Source organism: Myxocyprinus asiaticus, chromosome 8 (assembly GCF_019703515.2).
Source record: "Myxocyprinus asiaticus isolate MX2 ecotype Aquarium Trade chromosome 8, UBuf_Myxa_2, whole genome shotgun sequence".
Taxonomy (NCBI): domain Eukaryota; kingdom Metazoa; phylum Chordata; class Actinopteri; order Cypriniformes; family Catostomidae; genus Myxocyprinus; species Myxocyprinus asiaticus.
In genome coordinates, this window is record NC_059351.1 from 22,014,199 (window position 1) to 22,033,693 (window position 19,495).

Here is a 19,495-nt window from a genome sequence, read left to right on the forward strand (position 1 = left end):
TTTCAGCATTGAGTAATGGATAAGTTGTTTTACATCATCAACAGCCTCTGTTAGTGTAATGAAAAGGTAATTACTATTTTGCTGGGTCTTTTTCAAAAGGGGGAAAATTAAGCTGCATTGAGATCAATCTGCTTTAATGAAACTTTTCATTATGTTAGCAGGTGACCCAAGGATATAACTAATTAGCCTTCACAAATGACGGAAAATTCAGAATAACTTGAACGTAAAGCACTGAAGAGTTCATAACTGCGTAAAATCAAGTTTAGCTTTTCTTAAGTAACTATTCACAAAGAACTATTTACAACGAGAAAATCCAGCCACATGTATTATATCAGTTACATATAAACAAACATTCATCTGCCTAGAATAGTAGTCCCATTGTTAAAAAAAATAAAATAAAAATAAAAAAAGACAATTTAAACAACTTTACAGCTCATATAACATGTTTTTACATGGAAGAATTAAAAAAGTGTTTTAACAAAAATACGAGTTTTACATTGATGCTTTCAAACCCTCAGAATGACTTGCCCCATTGACTTCCTTTGTAAGTACATTTACTATAAACACAATTTTATTTGTTATCACAAACTAAGGAAAGAGTCAAAATGATTATCTGTGTTAATCAGCAGCACGCAACAGATTAAATTGTTTTGAACCTCAAATATCTTGATGGAGGAACAAAAGTCACATCACAATGGAGTTGTGCAGCTTTTTTTAGAATCTAAATGTTCTCTCTTCGAGAACAAACAATCAGCAACTCTGTTTGAAAATAATCTAAACTTCAGATCATGAACTGCAAAATGTAGACCTGAAAGACTAGCAGGCCTGTGTCCGACTGAGCAGACGCTGTCAGCAATGCCCTTCTATAAATCTTCGCCTCCAGCTGATAAAGTTAAAGCAGGATGTTAATTTGAGTGCCATATGTTAGACTGGCACTATTTCAGAAGCAGCTCTCTCTGCATCACATAATTTGATATCCACTCCATTTGAGAACAAGGTGAGAAAATGGTCGTTGGAGAGTATCGCTGGTTTTTTTTGTCGTTTTCATATGGCCATTTTGAGTCATCTTTATTTTTTACACTTAAATTGTGTATAGCGTATTCCTTATAAAAAAATACAATTGTTTTACCATAAAAATATACCATGAAAAGCACATGATAACACCTTGTTTGTTGACACTAAAATAATGGTAATATCATTGTATTTTTTGAAGTACCTTACATTAATAGAATCAACTTAATTCAACTGAACATCAATTGAATATATCCCAGTAGGGGGCCTGGGTAGCTCAGTGGTAAAGATGCTGACTACCACCCCTGGAGTTCACTAGTTCAAATCCCAGGGCGTGCTGAGTGACTCCAGCCAGGTCTCCTAAGCAACCAAATTGGCCCAGTTGCTAGGGAGGGTAGAGTCACATGGGGTAACCTCCTCATGGTCACTATAATGTGGTTCGTTCTCGGTGGGGTGCATGGTGAGTTGAGCATGGATGCCGCAGTGGATGGTGTGAATTCCATCCTGGAATTGGGCATTCCAAATTGGGAGGAAAAAGGGGAAAAAATCCACACAAAAAAAATAAATAAATAAAAAAAATAATAAAAAAATAAAAAATAAAAAATATATATATATATATATATATATATATATATATATATATATATATCCCAGTATATGTCTATAGTATGGTAATCAAGTAGTACCATTCCACCACTGAACCATTTTGCTGCCACTCTACATGTTTGTAAAAGTTTAAATGCATTTCATATATTATATTATATATGCATACATTCTAAATATATAATTATACATTTTATTTATCAAGATATAAATTTAAATCTTTAAAAAAAAAATAAAAAAAAAAATATATATATATATATGTAAATTGTGTGATGCTAATTATTATTATTATTATTTTTATTATTATTATTATTATTATTATTATTATTTATTTATTTATTTTTTGGCCGTATCTATTAAGTTATTCTAAAATACATTTAATGCCCACAACAACTAACCATAATTACTTAAATACACCTCTAATATGATGAACATGTTTCTCGATTACTAAGTAACACAGTTACTGAGTTCAAGGTCCTTGTGATATTTTTTCTGTGCCTTAAAGTAAATAAATAAATACAAATGCCATGTTGTAACCATCTTATTAAAATTATTGAAAAAATAACATATATTGTATATGAATCATATAAAAATCATATATATATATATATATATATATATATATATATATATATATATATACATATATATATAGTATAATGATTACGCTGTGCACACTCACTTGTATTCAGGGTGCAAGAAAAATATTTGAATACTTTTTACTTGATGGTTATGCCACTATACATTTTTCAAAATCATTAAAGAATTTTTTTTTTTTATAATAAAAAAAAATATACAATAAATGTTTAAAAAATGAAAAACCAAACTGGACAAAGATTGCATTTCTACGAACTTGACAGAATTGCTTTAAATTATTTTTTTTACAATATTTCTATTTTTTTATCACCTCAGACAGCTTTTTTTGTCAATGACCCATGTATACAGTGGGGTATATTTTATTGCAAATTATATTCATAGTCATATTTATCACAGTAACAATTTGAGTGAAGTTGAATTGAAAAAGTTTGATGAATTTCAGAATGTCTTTTTGCTTTTTGCAGAATCTTAAATATTTCCTCTTTATTTTGTGCCATAATGTTTCTTTGTTTTACATTTCTTTAAATATATATATATATATATATATATATATATAGTGCATCCGGAAAGTATTCACAGCGCTTCACTTCTTCCACATTTTGTTATGTTACAGCCTTATTCCAAAATGGATTAAATTCATTATTTTCCTCAAAATTCTACAAACAATACCCCATAATGACAATGTGAAAGAAGTTTGTTTGAAATCTTTGCAAATTTATTAAAAATAAAAAACGAAAAAAAAAAATCACATGTACATAAGTATTCACAGCCTTTGCTCAATACTTTGTTGAAGCACCTTTGGCACCAATTACAGCCTCAAGTCTTTTTGAGTATGATGCTACAAGCTTGGCACACCTATTTTTGGGCAGTTTCTCCCATTCTTCTTTGCAGGACCTCTCAAGCTCTGTTGGATGGGGAATGTCAGTGCACAGCCATTTTCAGATCTCTCCAGAGATGTTCAATCGGGTTCAAGTCTGGGCTCTGGCTGGGCCACTCAAGGACATTCACAGAGTTGTGCCGTAGCCACTCCTTTGTTATCTTGGCTGTGTGCTTAGGGTCGTTGTCCTGTTGGAAGATGAACCTTCGCCCCGGTCTGAGGTCCAGAGCGCTCTGGAGCAGGTTTTCATCAAGGATGTCTCTGTACATTGCTGCATTCATCTTTCCCTCAATCCTGACTAGTCTCTCAATTCCTGCCGCTGAAAAATATCCCCACAGCATGATGCTGCCACCACCACGCTTCACTGTAGGGATGGTATTGGCCAGGTGATGAGCGGTGCCTGGTTTCATCCAGACATGACGCTTGCCATTCAGGCCAAAGAGTTCAATCTTTGTTTCTCATGGTCTGAGAGTCCTTCAGGTGCCTTTTGGCAAACTCCAGGTGGGCTGTCATGTGCCTTTTACTGAGGAGTGGCTTCCGTCTGGCCACTATACCATACAGGCCTGATTGGTGGAGTGCTGCAGAGATGGTTGTTCTTCTGGAAGGTTCTCCTCTCTCCACAGAGAAACGCTGGAGCTCTGTCAGAGTGACCATCGGGTTCTTGGTCACCTCCCTGACTAAGGCCCTTCTCCCACAATCGCTCAGTTTGGCCAGGCGTCCAGCTCTAGGAAGAGTCCCGGTGGTTCCAAACTTCTTCCATTTACGGATGATGGAGGCCACTGTGCTCATTGGGACCTTCAATGCTGCAGAAATTTTTCTGTACCCTTCCCCAGATCTGTGCCTCGATACAATCCTGTCTCGGAGGTCTACAGACAATTCCTTGGACTTCATGGCTTGGTTTGTGCTCTGACATGCCATGTTAACTGTGGGACCTTATATAGACAGGTGTGTGCCTTTCCAAATCATGTCCAATCAACTGAATTTACCACAGGTGGATTCCAATCAAGTTGTAGGAGGATGATCAGTGGAAACAGGATGCACCTGAGCTCAGTTTCGAGTGTCATGGCAAAGGCTGTGAATACTTGTGTACATGTGATTTTTTTCATTTTTTATTTTTAATAAATTTGCAAAGATTTCAAACAAACTTCTTTCACGTTGTCATTATGGGGTATTGTTTGTAAAATTTTGAGGAAAATAATGCATTTAATCCATTTTGGAATAAGGCTGTAACATAACAAAATGTGGAAAAAGTGAAGCGCAGTGAATACTTTCCGGATGCACTGTGTGTGTGTGTGTGTATATATATATATATATATATATATATATATATATATATATATATATATATATATATATATATATATATATATAATTAGTTTGTTTTCAGGTTTAAATAATAAGAATGATAATAATAAAAATCCTAGATATTCAATATGGTCTCATGCTTTTGGGCCTCACTGTGTATTTTATATATAATATATTTATCATGTCTAACATCTTCTATTTGCTTTTCTCTCTTTCAGAATTTTTCCTGGAATTGCTGGACAACTCAGAAAAGTCACTCAACGACATGTTTGCACGCACATACGGCAAACTGTACACTCATAACTCTGAAATGTTTGAAGATCTGTTCTCAGAGCTAAAACGCTACTACACCGGCGGCAATGTCAACCTTGAAGAAATGCTGAACGATTTCTGGTCTAGACTTCTTGAACGAATGTTTCAGTTGCTCAACTCCCAGTACACATTTACTGACGACTATCTTGAGTGTATCAGCAAATATACCGACCAGTTAAAACCCTTTGGAGATGTTCCACGCAAACTCAAAGCCCAGGTCACGAAGGCTTTTATTGCAGCTCGTTCGTTCGTTCAAGGACTTATGGTGGGTCGCGAAGTGGCCAACAGAGTGGCGAAGGTAAGTCTTCTACTTTTACAACATTGTTCCTGGTCTTATTCGGCTTTCAGTAGACATCTAGATGGGTCGCTGACCTCCATAAAGAAATGACTCCACTCAGACTGTACAAGAAGAAATATTCTTGTGCTTTTTTTTCTTCTGTTTGTGCTAGTAGTGTGTAATTTTTCAGATGTTAAAGTTATTTCTCGTATCATGTCTTATTATGCGGAGTCAACTATAAGTAAGCCCTATTTAGGTTGATTTATCATAAAAATGTAAAAGTGATATCAAAACATTCCTCTGTTTGTTTGAGCGGCAAGTCCAGCCCAACACAGCAACACTGTCACAACAACCAAAACTGCGGTGTGAGTTTGGGGCGGGACTATCTGTTTTTACTACCAATGGAAAATCAGGGGAGGTTTCTGGTATCTGTTTGAAATCAGCAATTCGTTTTGCAATACTGTTTGGTCACACTAGTGGTTCAGAAATTGCATGCTTCAGCTTTGACAATAGTGCTCAATGATACATCGAATATTCGGAGCAATGATTTGAACAAAATATGTTGTTTACTTAACTTTTCTCTCAGGCAATATAAAGCATTACTTTTGTATATTTGGTAGAAGCTTTTTACTTTTTGAAATTATTTTTCTAAAGGCCACTAGGTAATGTCTTTTCATGTCTGTTAATGTGTCTTGACGCCATAGCAACAGTGATAAGTTTGATGTGACAGCCAGCGCGCTGGACAGGTCATGACATCAGGAATCAGGGAGATGCCCTATGGCAAGATAAAAGTGAGTGGCCCGACAGATACAGGGAGCGGCTCTCTCCATGTCTCAGATGTGTCTTTGATTCCTAGTCTCAATAACATTTTCTGCTGGATCTTTATGCTTTTTTTTTAATGAGTTACTGAATGATTTTGAGAATTATTGACAGATTTCCTAGAAAGAAAAAAAGAAAAATATATATATATATATATATATATATATATATATATATATATATATATATATATATATATATATATATATATTTTTTTTTTTTTTTTTTAACTTATTAACATACTACTCTTGTTGGTAGCCTATTATAACAGCTTCTACAAGCAACAAGTCAAAGAACTAATAACTTGATCGCAGCTGATAATAGTTAATCTCAAATGCAAATATTTTTAATTTTACCCTCTGTTTTCATATTCTAAGAAAGACGTTAACACAAATAGGAACTAGCCTTTTAATTTAATTTACTATTTAAAAGAAGGAAGGGAGGAAGGAAGGAAGGAAGGAAGGGAGGAACTAAAGAATAAAGGAAAGGAAAAATTAACAGAAGGGACAAAAGATGAAAACAGAGTGAAATGAAGGAAGAAGGAAGGAAAGGAAAGAAAACGAAGGAAGAAGAAGGAACAGAAAAAATAAAAGTAAATAAGAATCTCTGGTTTGGAGCAGAATCTCTACTCTGAAACTGGTTTTACATTGAAGTAGAACTTTTGGAAACTACTTGAGCAAAAAAAACGGCATACGTTTGTTTGTAACTTTGACAGAGAGTTTACTAGAGTTCACATCATTTTGATTGAAGGCTTCAGCAGTATTGATTCAGCCAATCATGCTATATTGTTTGTAATGACTCATCTGGCCAATCGAGTGCAGTTAGGAGAGTCTCCAATGCATTTCTTTGGTAATCACATATAATTGTCATTAAGTAAAGTGTTCTTGAGGAGTGCTTCAACACTGTTAACTGAGAGCTGCAGCATTTTTCAGACCTGAGCTACTTGAAACAATCAGTCTGTTATTACACTGATGGCTTCTACAAAATGTCTAGTATTAATAATATGTATTTTAGCACAAAATCAGTGTGTTCTGTAATTGCATTAATCTAAGTCTTTTAACATTTTAATAAGGAGTATACAGTTTATCAATTGAATTTGCTAAACAGTACATAAATGAATTTATCTTCTTGTCTTATTATTTTTGCTCAAATTCAGGGGTTTTCAAAAGTTTACCTAACCCGTATTATTTTAGTAATTCACTAATGTTTTAACACGTCTTGCATCATTGTCTCCAAAAATTTTTATAATATTGTTTTTCATTTTGTTTGTTTTTATCTATTTCAGAGTTTTTAAATTAGTTCAGAACTGCTTATTATTATTATTATTATTATTATTATTATTATTATTTTTAATTTTCTTTCAGGGTCAGGCACATATTTTCTCAGAGACCAAACCTGCACATTTCTTACACATTATTCTTAGCAAATATGTACACTTGTAATAAGTGTTTGTGTTTGCAGTAAAGGTGAACAGCTTGTTGAACACATAGAGTATACTTTTGGGTTTAGTTTGAAACTGAAATGAGCCTTTTCCATCAACTTTAGTGCTTTTTATATACCTTTTTTATACTGTATGTATATCGCCAACATTAATATCAAAGCAGGAGGCTCTATAAGTAAAGAAACTGTAAACAGGGTGGAATATTTGACAGGACAAATCATACTGACTCTTCATTCACCTTTTAACACAAACATGCAGCTACATTGGCACATTCCTGTAAGCATGATTGCTAGACCCGGTTACATCACTGATGCAGTGATGTGTCGTTTACAGTTGTATATGAAGCATTACTTCGAAATTAACATTCTTAACATGTTATTGCAGGTAATAGTAAGAAATATTATAAGATGACCCCCCCCCCCCCCCCCCGATCTATTGACTATAGATGGCACTAAATCTCAACTCAGCACCTTTATTGAATGTCTGTGCTCCTCATAATCTTGATATTTCATCTGAATATCAACATTTGTGAGATATATTCCATCCAAACTGTTTTGAGGTTAAATTATGTAATTTTTTTGTCATTGGAAAATAGTGATCTGTGACATTCTATTATGCTGGATATTAAAAGTGTTTATGTCTGTTTGTTAATGGGGGATCTGTGGACACAGTAAAGTATTTAGTAAAAAATATTGGTTCTTGCCCCAGGTGGGGGGTCATCTTGCCCTATAATTTTTTAATTTTGTGCTATGACAAAATTATTAGCAAATGTTTCTATTTATTTCCTTTGATAATATGTTGGATGATGCATCATCATCCTGTACATGCTAAAAGTTTATATATATATATATATATATATATATATATATATATATATATATATAACAATTTAAAAGTAAATGAACATTGTCCTTAAATGTGCAATATGTAAAATTTTTCATGTAATATTCACCTTTTTTTGCCAATGTGTGAACGGCTTGTGACGCAACTTAAAAAATGAGCCCTTCCCGGACTTCCTAGGTTGCCTATTAAAGCCTGTAAACTGATTTTCATACGAAGGGAGCGGGTCGCTTTTGCCGGGAAAATCCAAAGGATGTGATGTTTATGCGTGCTCCCGAGAGCCTTTTCTCAGTGATTCCGCTATTCAACAGCGTCAACAGACAGTCTGCAACACTAGGTAACGTTATCTTAGAGATGGAAATCAGCAAACGTCTGGCTCCCAGCATAACACCAACTCCTACACAAACTCAGAGTAAGCCAAAAAAAAAATAAAAAATGTATCTACTGAATCCCGTCTGGCTAAGCAGAAACGTGATCGTGGTCGAGCGAAAACTAGAGTGAACATCGGCAGGGCATTTGATTCCAGGGGGGACCTTCGTTCGGTTTTGGGGATCAAAACCAACCCTGAATTGGCATTCTTCTTATTGGACAGGTAAGCTTACATAACTGTAAAGCATGTGAAATATAGTGCCATAAGGATTGATGTGTGTAATTTTAGCTAACTTAATCTTGCCTGCTAACGCTGATGAACTGCAAACTAACTTGCTTCGTAACTTTCAAATAATTTAAACGATCTGCTCTTTATGCTAAAAGTCAGGTTAATGTCAATATTAATCTGTAATTATTCAGCAAGGTAAACTACAATAATACATGAAATGAATGCTAGACAATGTTCAAGATAATGCAAAAAGACCCGTTAATTAGTGTAACGTAACTTGGTTATACAGAAAATATATACATTCTATTATTATAAAACAATAGCACATCGATATATCAAAATGACAGTTGTGATGGAATCACATCAATACTGAATTGTGTCAACATATTTATAATGTACAGTCTATCCACCAAATTTAGCTAACAGCTATTGATTAAGTTGGCTAGCTAGCTAACACCGACATAAGCTATCGTATAAATGCAGTCAATGTATCATGCAAAGAAAAGTGATTACTTCAAACTACACTCTCACATAGCCAGAGCTACACTATATTGCCAAAAGTATTCGCTCACCCATCCAAATAATTGAATTCAGGTGTTCCAATCACTTCCATGGCGACAGGTGTATAAAATGAAGCACCTAGGCATGCAGACTGCTTCTACAAACATTTGTGAAAGAATGGGCCACTCTCAGGAGCTCAGTGAATTCCAGCGTGGTACTGTGATAGGATGCCACCTGTGCAACAAGTCCAGTCGTGAAATTTCCTCGCTACTAAATATTCCACAGTCAACTGTCAGTGGTATTATAACAAAGTGGAAGCGATTGGGAATGACAGCAACTCAGCCACGAAGTGGTAGACCACGTAAAATGACAGAGCGGGGTCAGCGGATGCTGAGGCGCATAGTGCGCAGAGGTCGCCAACTTTCTGCAGAGTCAATCGCTACAGACCTCCAAAGTTCATGTGGCCTTCAGATTGGCTCAAGAACAGTGTGTAGATAGCTTCATGGAATGGGTTTCCATGGCCGAGCAGCTGCATCCAAGCCATACATCACCAAGTGCAATGCAAAGCGTCGGATGCAGTGGTGTAAAGCACGCCACCACTGGACTCTAGAGCAGTGGAGACGCGTTCTCTGGAGTGACGAATCACGCTTCTCCATCTGTCAATCTGATGGACGAGTCTGGGTTTGGCGGTTGCCAGGAGAACGGTACTTGTCTGACTGCATTGTGCCAACTGTGAAGTTTGGTGGAGGGGGGATTATGGTGTGGGGTTGTTTTTCAGGAGCTGGGCTTGGCCCCTTAGTTCCAGTGAAAGGAACTCTGAATGCTTCAGCATACCAAGAGATTTTGGACAATTCCATGCTCCCAACTTTGTGGGAACAGTTTGGGGATGGCCCCTTCCTGTTCCAACATGACTGCGCACCAGTGCACAAAGACATGGATGAGCGAGTTTGGTGTGGAAGAACTTGACTGGCCTGCACAGAGTCCTGACCTCAACCCGATAGAGCACCTTTGGGATGAATTAGAGCGAAGACTGCGAGCCAGGCCTTCTCGTCCAACATCAGTGTCTGACCTCACAAATGCGCTTCTGGAAGAATGGTCAAAAATTCCCATAAACACACTCCTAAACCTTGTGGAAAGCCTTCCCAGAAGAGTTGAAGCTGTTATAGCTGCAAAGGGTAGGCCGACGTCATATTAAACCCTATGGATTAAGAATGGGATGTCACTTAAGTTCATATGCGTCTAAAGGCAGATGAGCGAATACTTTTGGCAATATAGTGTATATCCACACTTTGTTTTAGCCCTGTTCCAGCACTGGAGAGTCAAATATAATATGCAGTCTCAAAGTTTCTAGTAAAACAATCATAACTGTGTAATTTTAATTATGCTGCCTCATCTGTCAGCATGATGTCGGTGTCCTACCCCATCTTACCCTATATATAAGCAGTTCTATTTACAATGATTAACAATTACAGTTTGTGCAAAATTAATACAAATTATATCATGTTGCTGGATTACAGATTTTTTTTTCTGTCTCTGCTGTTGAACATGCAGGTACTGCTAATGGTTATGTTTGATTCAGCGTGTGAAGTATACTGTATAGTGTGCAGTGTGCTAATGGACCGGGGCTATTTTCACAGTTGCCTGGCCTGTTCAGGGCAGCATGTCACTGACTTGATGCAGGAAATATGAACAAAAACATGCCGATATGAAACATGTTGTTTACATGCACCAACACGCTCATAAACCAAAAAAAAAAAAGATAATTTTTGTGTGTAATATGAGCCAGTTAGGTGACTTGAAGTGAATCCGCTTCAGCCAGTGTTTACATACAGCACTATATGATCGCTTGTATTACTACTACTAAAGCTGGGAAATAGCTTTAAACGGCTTTAAATGAACAACTTCAGCATTACGGCTCATCACAGCTTAGAGGCAATACAGACTGATTAATTACACAAACTGAAGGTACTTACCTCTTATCGGACTTTCCACATTGGAGTGGACACACTGTTTAAAATGGAGGACATTGCGGTTCCTATAGTGATCGACTCTTGCGCACCAGCTACCACAAAATAGGTAGAATTACCCCCCGCTTGGACTGCTACTTTTCCACTGAGAAAGCTGATCTTCAGAAAGCTGACAGCATCTCTGCTTGGGTGTGGCAACAGGTGATGCACAAGCTCCTTCTCTCTCTCTCTCTCTCTCTCTCTCTCTCTCACACACACACACATCCATCCATCCATCCATCCTTGTTTATCCAATAACTTGTTAGAAACAGCACAAGCCGTGATACTTTTTCTGAAGTGACATTTTTGAATTACTAACGAAGGCTTGGACGCATCATTTGGTTTGAACCAGCAAAGGCAGATTCTGATCGGTCGCGTAAGAAAGTAGATCCATGCACAAATGCGTTTTTATGACTGTACTCAGTTTTTCCTCATTTTTTAAAATGTACTTGTTCATTGAACTGTTGTATGTAAGTAATAATTGACGACGGACCTTTGAATTGTTTTAAAATAATGCACACCCGAGGTGGTAATGCGGTCCGTTGCACCTCGGGTGTGCATTATTTTTAAACAATTCAACGGGCCGGAGTCAATTATTCCACTTATACCACGGTTACCACACCTTAAGACATCGTTCAGGGTTTAATCTCAAGACATTTAATAGTTTTCGTCCCTAAAACGCTCTTGTGAGTGGAACTACTTTCTTCCGCCACATAAACAGCATCTTGCTTTAATACAGTCGGAGCCTTCGTTGCTAATTCGAAAATGTCACGTTAGAACTAGCAATGGAGGCTTGCGCTGCTTTACTCGAGGACTTACTGGAGTAACAAGTTAGTGTGTTTGTGCATGTTGTGTGTGTGTGTGTGTGTGTGTGTGTGTGTGTAGAGAGAGAGAGAGAGAGTTTGCATTTGAGGGATCGAAAGAGAGAAACTCAGAAAATGAGAGAGATCGCTTCTGGGATTACCTTTTTTGTTGCAGCTCTCATCAGAAGTAACATCGCTTCAAAAATGGCATATTCCCATTATAAACCTTAACAACTTTTTTTTTCATCCCCACTGAGATGCAGGAGTGGGCTGACATGTCGACTCTCTCTGAAATATGTTCAAAATCATATTTTACTTATATAACGTCATGGTTACTTGTGTAACCTACGTTCCCTGATGGAGGGAACGAGACATTGTGTTGATGTAGTGACACTAGGGGTCACTCTTGGGAGCCCGAGACACCTCTGGTCTTTGATAAAAGGCCAATGAAAATTAGCAAGTGGTATTTGCATGCCACTCTCCTGGACATACGGGTATAAAAGGAGCTGGTATGCAACCACTCATTCAGGTTTTATGCTGAGGAGCCAAGACAGGGTCCGGCCATTTCAGCGGGTAGTTCAGCATTGTGGCAGGAGGGACACAATGTTACGTTCCCTCCATCAGGGAACGGAGGTTACACAAGTAACCATGACATTCCCTATCTGTCACTCACTCGACGTTGTGTCGATGTAGTGACACTAGGGGTCCCTATACGAAACGCCACAACTGGCTGAACTGTGTTATGTGAACTGGTGGTGTGTGGTGGGCAGACCACTGTGTGCCTCGTAGCCAGCACACCAGGTTGACACGTAATCTCCCCAGCATAGTTATGAGTGTCAAACAGCCCTTTGGGGACAAGTCGACTACCCAAAAGAGACAGGCTAACCCAGTCATGGCATCTATTCCCCATCTCTTTTTCCACTCCCTAAAAAAGAAGGGGGATTATCCAACTGGGCCGCCAGGTTTAGTCGGGGGGTGTCCCTCCCAAGGGGAGGACACCGCGGAGACCACACCTCACCCAAAGAGATGGGGGATATTTAAGTGGAAAAATACGTCACATGGTCTTTCCGACCATGTGGAGAGTCTTCAAGGTAGATCCTACCCAACGGGGGAAGAGTTACTACAAACATTGGGAAACTGGGGCAGAGAGGCTCTGCCTAAGGAAGATGCAGTTTGCCAACAGGGAAACGAATTAGCAGAAGATATATATCGCATGGGGTTAGCCTTACAGGGAACCGCCATATGCGAAGCACCTACCCCAGAACAGGACTCTTAGCACGTGTACTGGGCCGGCAGTGAGTCTCTCCGAAAACTCGACTGCCACAGGGCTCGGAGGAAGTCAACCAGGGAACAAAGTTTGTGAACACTACTGGGAATTAATGGTACACGTCTTCAGCTCAAAAGGAGGTGGAATGCGCTATGTGCAAGCGATACACCCGGCTGGCTATCCCGGGCTTATCCGCTTGTATTGTGCGCCACTACCTGGGACAAAACCGGTTCCACCCGGAGGTTGTAGAACCTTGCAAAGGTGTTGGGTGTTGCCCAGCCTGCTGCTCTGCAAATGTCTGTTAGAGAGGCACGCCTGGCCAGGGCCCAGGAGGTCGCTACACCCCTGGTAGAATGGGCTCGTAGCCCTACCGGGGGCGGCATGTCCTGGGCGTGATATGCCAAGTTATGGCATCAATGAGCCAGTGGGCGATCCTCTGCTTGGAGACAGCGCTTCCTTTCCGCTGTGCACCAAAGCAGACAAAGAGCTGCTCAGAGATCCTAAAGCTCTGCATGCGATCTAAATAGATGCGTAAAGCGCACACCGGACACAGCAACGACAGGGCTGGGTCTGCCTCCTCCTGGGGAGTTCTTGCAGGCTACTCTGGTCCCTAAAAGGGGTTGTGGGAACCTTGGGCATATGGCCCGGTCGGGGTCTCAGGATCTTGTTAGAGTAGCCCGGACCGAACTCCAGGCACGTTTCGCTGACAGAGAACGCTTGCAGATCTCCTACCCTCTTGATGGAAGTGAGTGCAGTCAGGAGGGCAGTCTTCAAGGAGAGTGCCTTAATCTCAGCTGACTGCAAAGGCTCAAAGGGGGGCTCTCTGTAGACCCTGAAGGACTACAGAGAGGTTCCATGAAGGAAAGAGGCACGGTCTGGAGGGATTCAGCATCCTGGTGCCTCTTAGGAACCTGATGAGTAGATCGTGCTTCCCTAAGGATTTACTGTCGACTGCGTCGTGGTGTGCTCCTTCAAGGTGGAAGGGGACAGCCTCCCTTCCAACCTCTCCTGCAGGAAGGAAAGCACTGATCCAAGTGCGCATCTCTGGGGGTCTTCCCATTGGGAAGAACACCACTTAGCGAACAGATGCCACTTAAAGGCATACAGGTGCCTCGTAGAGGGGGCCCTAGCCTGAGTGATCGTGTCTACCACCACAGGTGAGCGCCTTTATCCACCGGGGGATTGCCGAATAGCCCTTGGCCGCCCAACCATCGAGGGTAGTGAGGGTGGGGAAGCTGAAAAGATCAGGACCGGGCAGTAAAAAAGTGCCTCCCACGACCTTGTCAGCTATTCATGCACTTCTGGGAAAAAGGGACGGGGGCGGGGCATGGCTTTGAGCGGCGCCGTGAGCCCAGGACCCAATCATCGAGCCGCGAGGGTTCAGGGAAGAGCGGAGGGTTCCACTCTAGCCGACGCTCGTGGCTGCCCGGGAAAGCATGTCGTCATCTCCGCGTCAGCCTGTGACTGGGCAATCGTCCCCGAAGGGAGGAGCCTAGCTGAGGCTTCTGCGTCCGACTGGACGAGCCCGCTCTCCGATGCTGCGCTTGAGATCTCATCACTTTTGCGGGCTCCGAATAAGAGGTCGAACTCGCCTCTGCAGTGCACCAGTGCAGAGGAGGGAGAAGCCACTGAAATACGCTGTCAGATCCAGCAGAGGTGAATGAACAGTCGTGGGAATTCAGCTCAGTGAGCGTGACCGTTCGGCTCCGAAGAGAAAATCTGAATGAGTGGTTGCATACCAGCTCCTTTTATACCCGTATGTCCGGGGAAGTGGCATGCAAATACCACTCGCCAATTTTCATTGGCCTTTTATCAAAGACCAGAGGTGTCTCAGGCTCCCAAATGTGGCCCCTAGTGTCACTACATCGACACAACGTCGAGTGAGTGACAGATAGGGAACTTTATTATAAGAAAGTATTTATAAAAAATTGAAGAATAAAATCAATCTCTAAATGTCCTTTATTCTGTATGTAGATGCATATGCAAAGATATTCATTGAGGTGAATGATATAAAATAAGAATAAAAGGTACCCTTTTATATTTCATAACTTTTATAAGTCAATACTGGAAATTATATGATTCCTTATAAAACAGTAACTTATGAGATATTAAAATGTGAATATGTAGGAATCAAATTTTCAGGTCACCATTTCCTTAGATTCTTTTAAGAATTTTTAAGCACATTTTTAAATTCAGTAGTTCATTTTAAATGTAAAAAGTGAATTTTTAAATTTATGTATCTATCTCAATTTCTGTGAGTTTAAAAAAGTTGCATGAATCGTAATTATAAGTGACAAATAAGATGGCTTTAATGTTTGTTTGTTTTTTCATTATTATGCCTGACAGTGTCTATGCACATTCCTTATTGAGTGTGCTTGGTGTGCACCTCTTATAAAAGAATGCGGTTGCTAATATTAAGCTCAATTCTCTGTTATTGAGCACACGTGTGCCTCTCCCCTGTGGTTGGTGTGCCGTGCATTAAGTATTTGATTGATAAATGGTGTTCATAAAGAGGACGTTGTGTTTGTTATCTACCCTGTACACTATTTAATGTTTCTTTTGCATTTCATTTGCAAGAGAAGCAGCAGGATCAACTCTGAAGCTTTGTTCTCTCTCTCCTGGTTAGTTGTGCATTTGCGTTTTATTCTTGCACCTGTACCCAACAGTACCAATATTAATCTGTATATATTATTAGGTTGAAGTGCGTTGATGTGGTGAGCTTAGTGTATAAGATCCTTTCTCACTGTAGGTAAGGCATTTATTTGGGCTTTAGTTGGGTGGTTTATAAGGGTTACAATTTTAGGTTTTTAAATATATTCATAATAAATTTGCCATTGCAGGTGCAGTGTGGCCCTCTATAACGCTAGCTGCTGTTTCTTTATACTTGTTTCTTCACATCTGTTCCAGCGTGCTGTTTCATCATAGTCGCTTGTTTGTTTTGCCAAACTTGTTGCACAACATTTGTCTTGTTTCTGCATTGTACAGTGTAAAACATTAAATTAAATACAGTGGGAAAAAACACTCATTATAAATAACATAAGTGTGTAGTGTATGTTGTTCCAGAAATGAAAATCTGACAGATACACATACAAAAAATATTTTATAATGAATGCTTGCCAAATAAGAGCGATCTCTAAAGAGTTGGGCTCAGGTGCAAGTCAGAAAATTAGATCCAGATCGGGTTTCATGATAATAACGTGGGAAATTGCGCTATAGCCTAAAAGTAACTTAACTTACACTTACATTTACACCAGCACGTATAATCCACATTAAGTAGAACTGAAACTGGAGCTGGCAGGTCCAGAGATGCGAAACTAACGCTGAACTTCAACATTATCTCCAGATGTTGTTGGCTCGTTATTCATTTGACATTTGGTTTCTCCTACCCACGCTCTCTTCAGCTGACAATTTACAATGATATCATTAGCACAATTAGGTTAAAGAATATACTGTATGACTATATCATACAGGCATAAAACATTGAACTAAAACGGTTCAGAACTCAAAGCTGGAGAATTATGTCTAAAAATGCTGCGATGGGCTTTCATTAACTAGTGCTAGTAAGACACCATCTGAAAACTCCACCCACAGCACTAAAACTCCAATTATTCATTTATTAATTAATCCAATTAAAGTGTAAGTTATGCATACAATTTACAATATTTAGAATGTGTAAATGTTTTTTTTTTAATAAGTGTTTAAGACAGAACATGCAAGGCAGTTGCGCTGAACTTGGACACCAGTTACGTTTTAGCACAGTGTGTGGACTTTTTAGACAATCATTTATGAACCATAAACAAATATTTAATAAATATTTACCTTAAATTAAACTTTACCCCGCTAAATGTAAGCGCAGTGTAGTTCTAGCGGGAAGGCTAGTAGCTGTACATCATCACACCATTAGCTAGGTAACTCTTAGCCAATCACATGTAGGCCATTGCATTATAAGTCTGCTCACAATCTATCACATTGCTGTTTCAGTGTGCTAACGCAGCAACCTCCACCACCCCCCCACCACCAGTTGAGTCCCGTCCTGCACGGGGGTAGGCTCCTCGCCCCTGCCTTCTATCTCTGGCAGGATATGACGGTTCCGAGTACAACTTCTTCAGACCGCCAGACGGGGCTTACGCCAAAGAGAGACATTACATTTCTGTTTTATATTCATCAAATAAATGTCATTTTAAATTTTACTCAAGTCTGCGAGTCTTCCTGATAGAAATATTATTATGCAGTCATAATGCATTGATGTTTTGTTTAAATATAATTAGTTTTGTCTATTTATTATGATGTGGGGTCACTGAACTCTCAGTAGGATGGAAAATGAGAATACCACACTTACCATTCTACCACTCCAATTCAGGGGAGCTACTGGTGGGTGCAGGCCTATTGGAGGATATATATATAGCAGGATATAGTTGCATTGTTCAATATAATCAGTAGTCTATCTCTCTACCGAATAGACATCTGTTAAGATCTTGTTGATGGTCTCCTTTGGGAACAGCAGATATTTTCAAGTACAAATTCCCTTTTTGTCAAAGAGCTCAGTTCAACACATTGTTTACAAGAATCAAGAGTTTGCCACATCCCATAATAAGAACCATAAAAGTACCATAATAATAGCATGTGACCTGTGTGCTATATTCTGAGTATTCTGAAGACAAACAATCACTTTGTGTAATGAACAGACTGAAATTTAAGTTGTTATTCACTCTCAAATAAAATTGTTGATCAACTCATGTATACAAAGCCAAAATCAAATATCGCAAAATGTCAATATTGTCAAACCTCATTGTTTCTTGTGTGTCTCATGACCAAACGTCATGACACAAGAAACAATGAGATTTGATGTTATTGATGCCATATTTGGTTCATGCCCTGTTAATATGAGTTGATCAATGATCTGAGAGTGAATAACAATTACATTTCTGTTTGTTCATTATACAACATGATTGCCTACAGAAGACTTGAAATATGACTCATGCGACGTATGGACTACTTTTATTACTCTTAGGTGCTTACTTAAGCTTTAAAGTGAGTCACTATCAGCTGCTATTGTATGAAAATCAGCAATCATGCCATTCTTTAAAATATCTCATTAGGTGTTCCAAAGAAGAGAGAAAGTACAGTAAAATGGCTTTGGAACATAATTGTGAGTAAATATCAGAGTAAAAATAACATTTTCATTTTTTTGGTGAACAGTTACTTTAAATGTATGTCTGTTTGTGCCAGGAAGCTATAATTTGTCTTCAGAAGACTTGAAATAAAGTACACAATTTACAGAATACTTTTATGGTGTGTATTTGTTTTTTTTTTACGTTTTGTTTTGTTTTGTTTTGTTTTTGTCCTATTTTGGGGCTTGACAGTCCTTGGTCACAATATGCTTTATTTGTTTGTTTTTTTGGATGCAAAAGAGTTGCGTAAAGAAAAGAAAGTCATTCAAGTTTGTAATAAAATTAGGATAAGCACATGATATAATTGTCATTTTTAGGTGGATTTTTCCTGTAATTGCATAAGGACAGATTGTTCACCCAGAACTGTGACACGTACACCTCAAGATGTCTTGATTTAGTATGGGTGTGTGTATTTGTGTAGTTGGTGAGGGTAATTGAGCATCAAGCTTGTCAGATTCTGTGTTGGGACATAATGTCTGTATGCTTCTGGTGCGCAATGTGCCTCTGATGACCCCTGACATTTTAGCTGCTCTTGAGACATGGCTAAAGTGCCGACTCTGTCAAGTGCAGCACCTTTCATCAGTGAAGTACCGACCGGGCGGGTGGCCCAAGGGTGTAAACCTAACACCACATGACACTCTGGCCTGGGTGTGAAGGGGACACTGGAGATCAGGTGACAGACGCCTGGAGCAGGGGCAGTGATATTTTGCTTTTAGTCTGAAGGCGTATGTTAGAGTTCATTAAAAAAAAAACAAACAAAAAAAACAATCGCCCTGGCAGTCACTGATGGCTAGGGAGGATAAAAGATAAAATGCATCTCTTCACCTTCATGGGTGACCCAGACAGTAAAGATAGCTGGTTTGGCGAGGCCTCCGGGGGTGACTTTTTCCGCTTGTCCAACCTGACTGTTAAAAAGGGCCTTTTGACTTTACAAAAACTGACACCGGACCGGGCTTGCCAGGACTGTCTTTCTCCTCCACTTTTCATTTGAAAATTTAGCCAGCCGTGTGTCCTCTGCTCTGCATAGAAAGAGACTTTTGAAAGAGAACAAAAACAAAGTCAAACAA

General features: G+C 39.0%; 1 protein-coding gene across 1 annotated transcript in view; it reads left to right on the forward strand.

Moving 5' to 3' along the window:
- The window catches only part of LOC127444927 (glypican-6-like), a 397,241-nt gene that overhangs the window by 196,473 nt on the left and 181,273 nt on the right, over nucleotides 1-19,495 (forward strand). Inside the window, exon 3 of the mRNA XM_051704591.1 lies at nucleotides 4,612-5,003. Coding sequence (XP_051560551.1) covers nucleotides 4,612-5,003 — 392 coding nt within the window. The remainder of the gene's footprint in view (nucleotides 1-4,611; nucleotides 5,004-19,495) is intronic.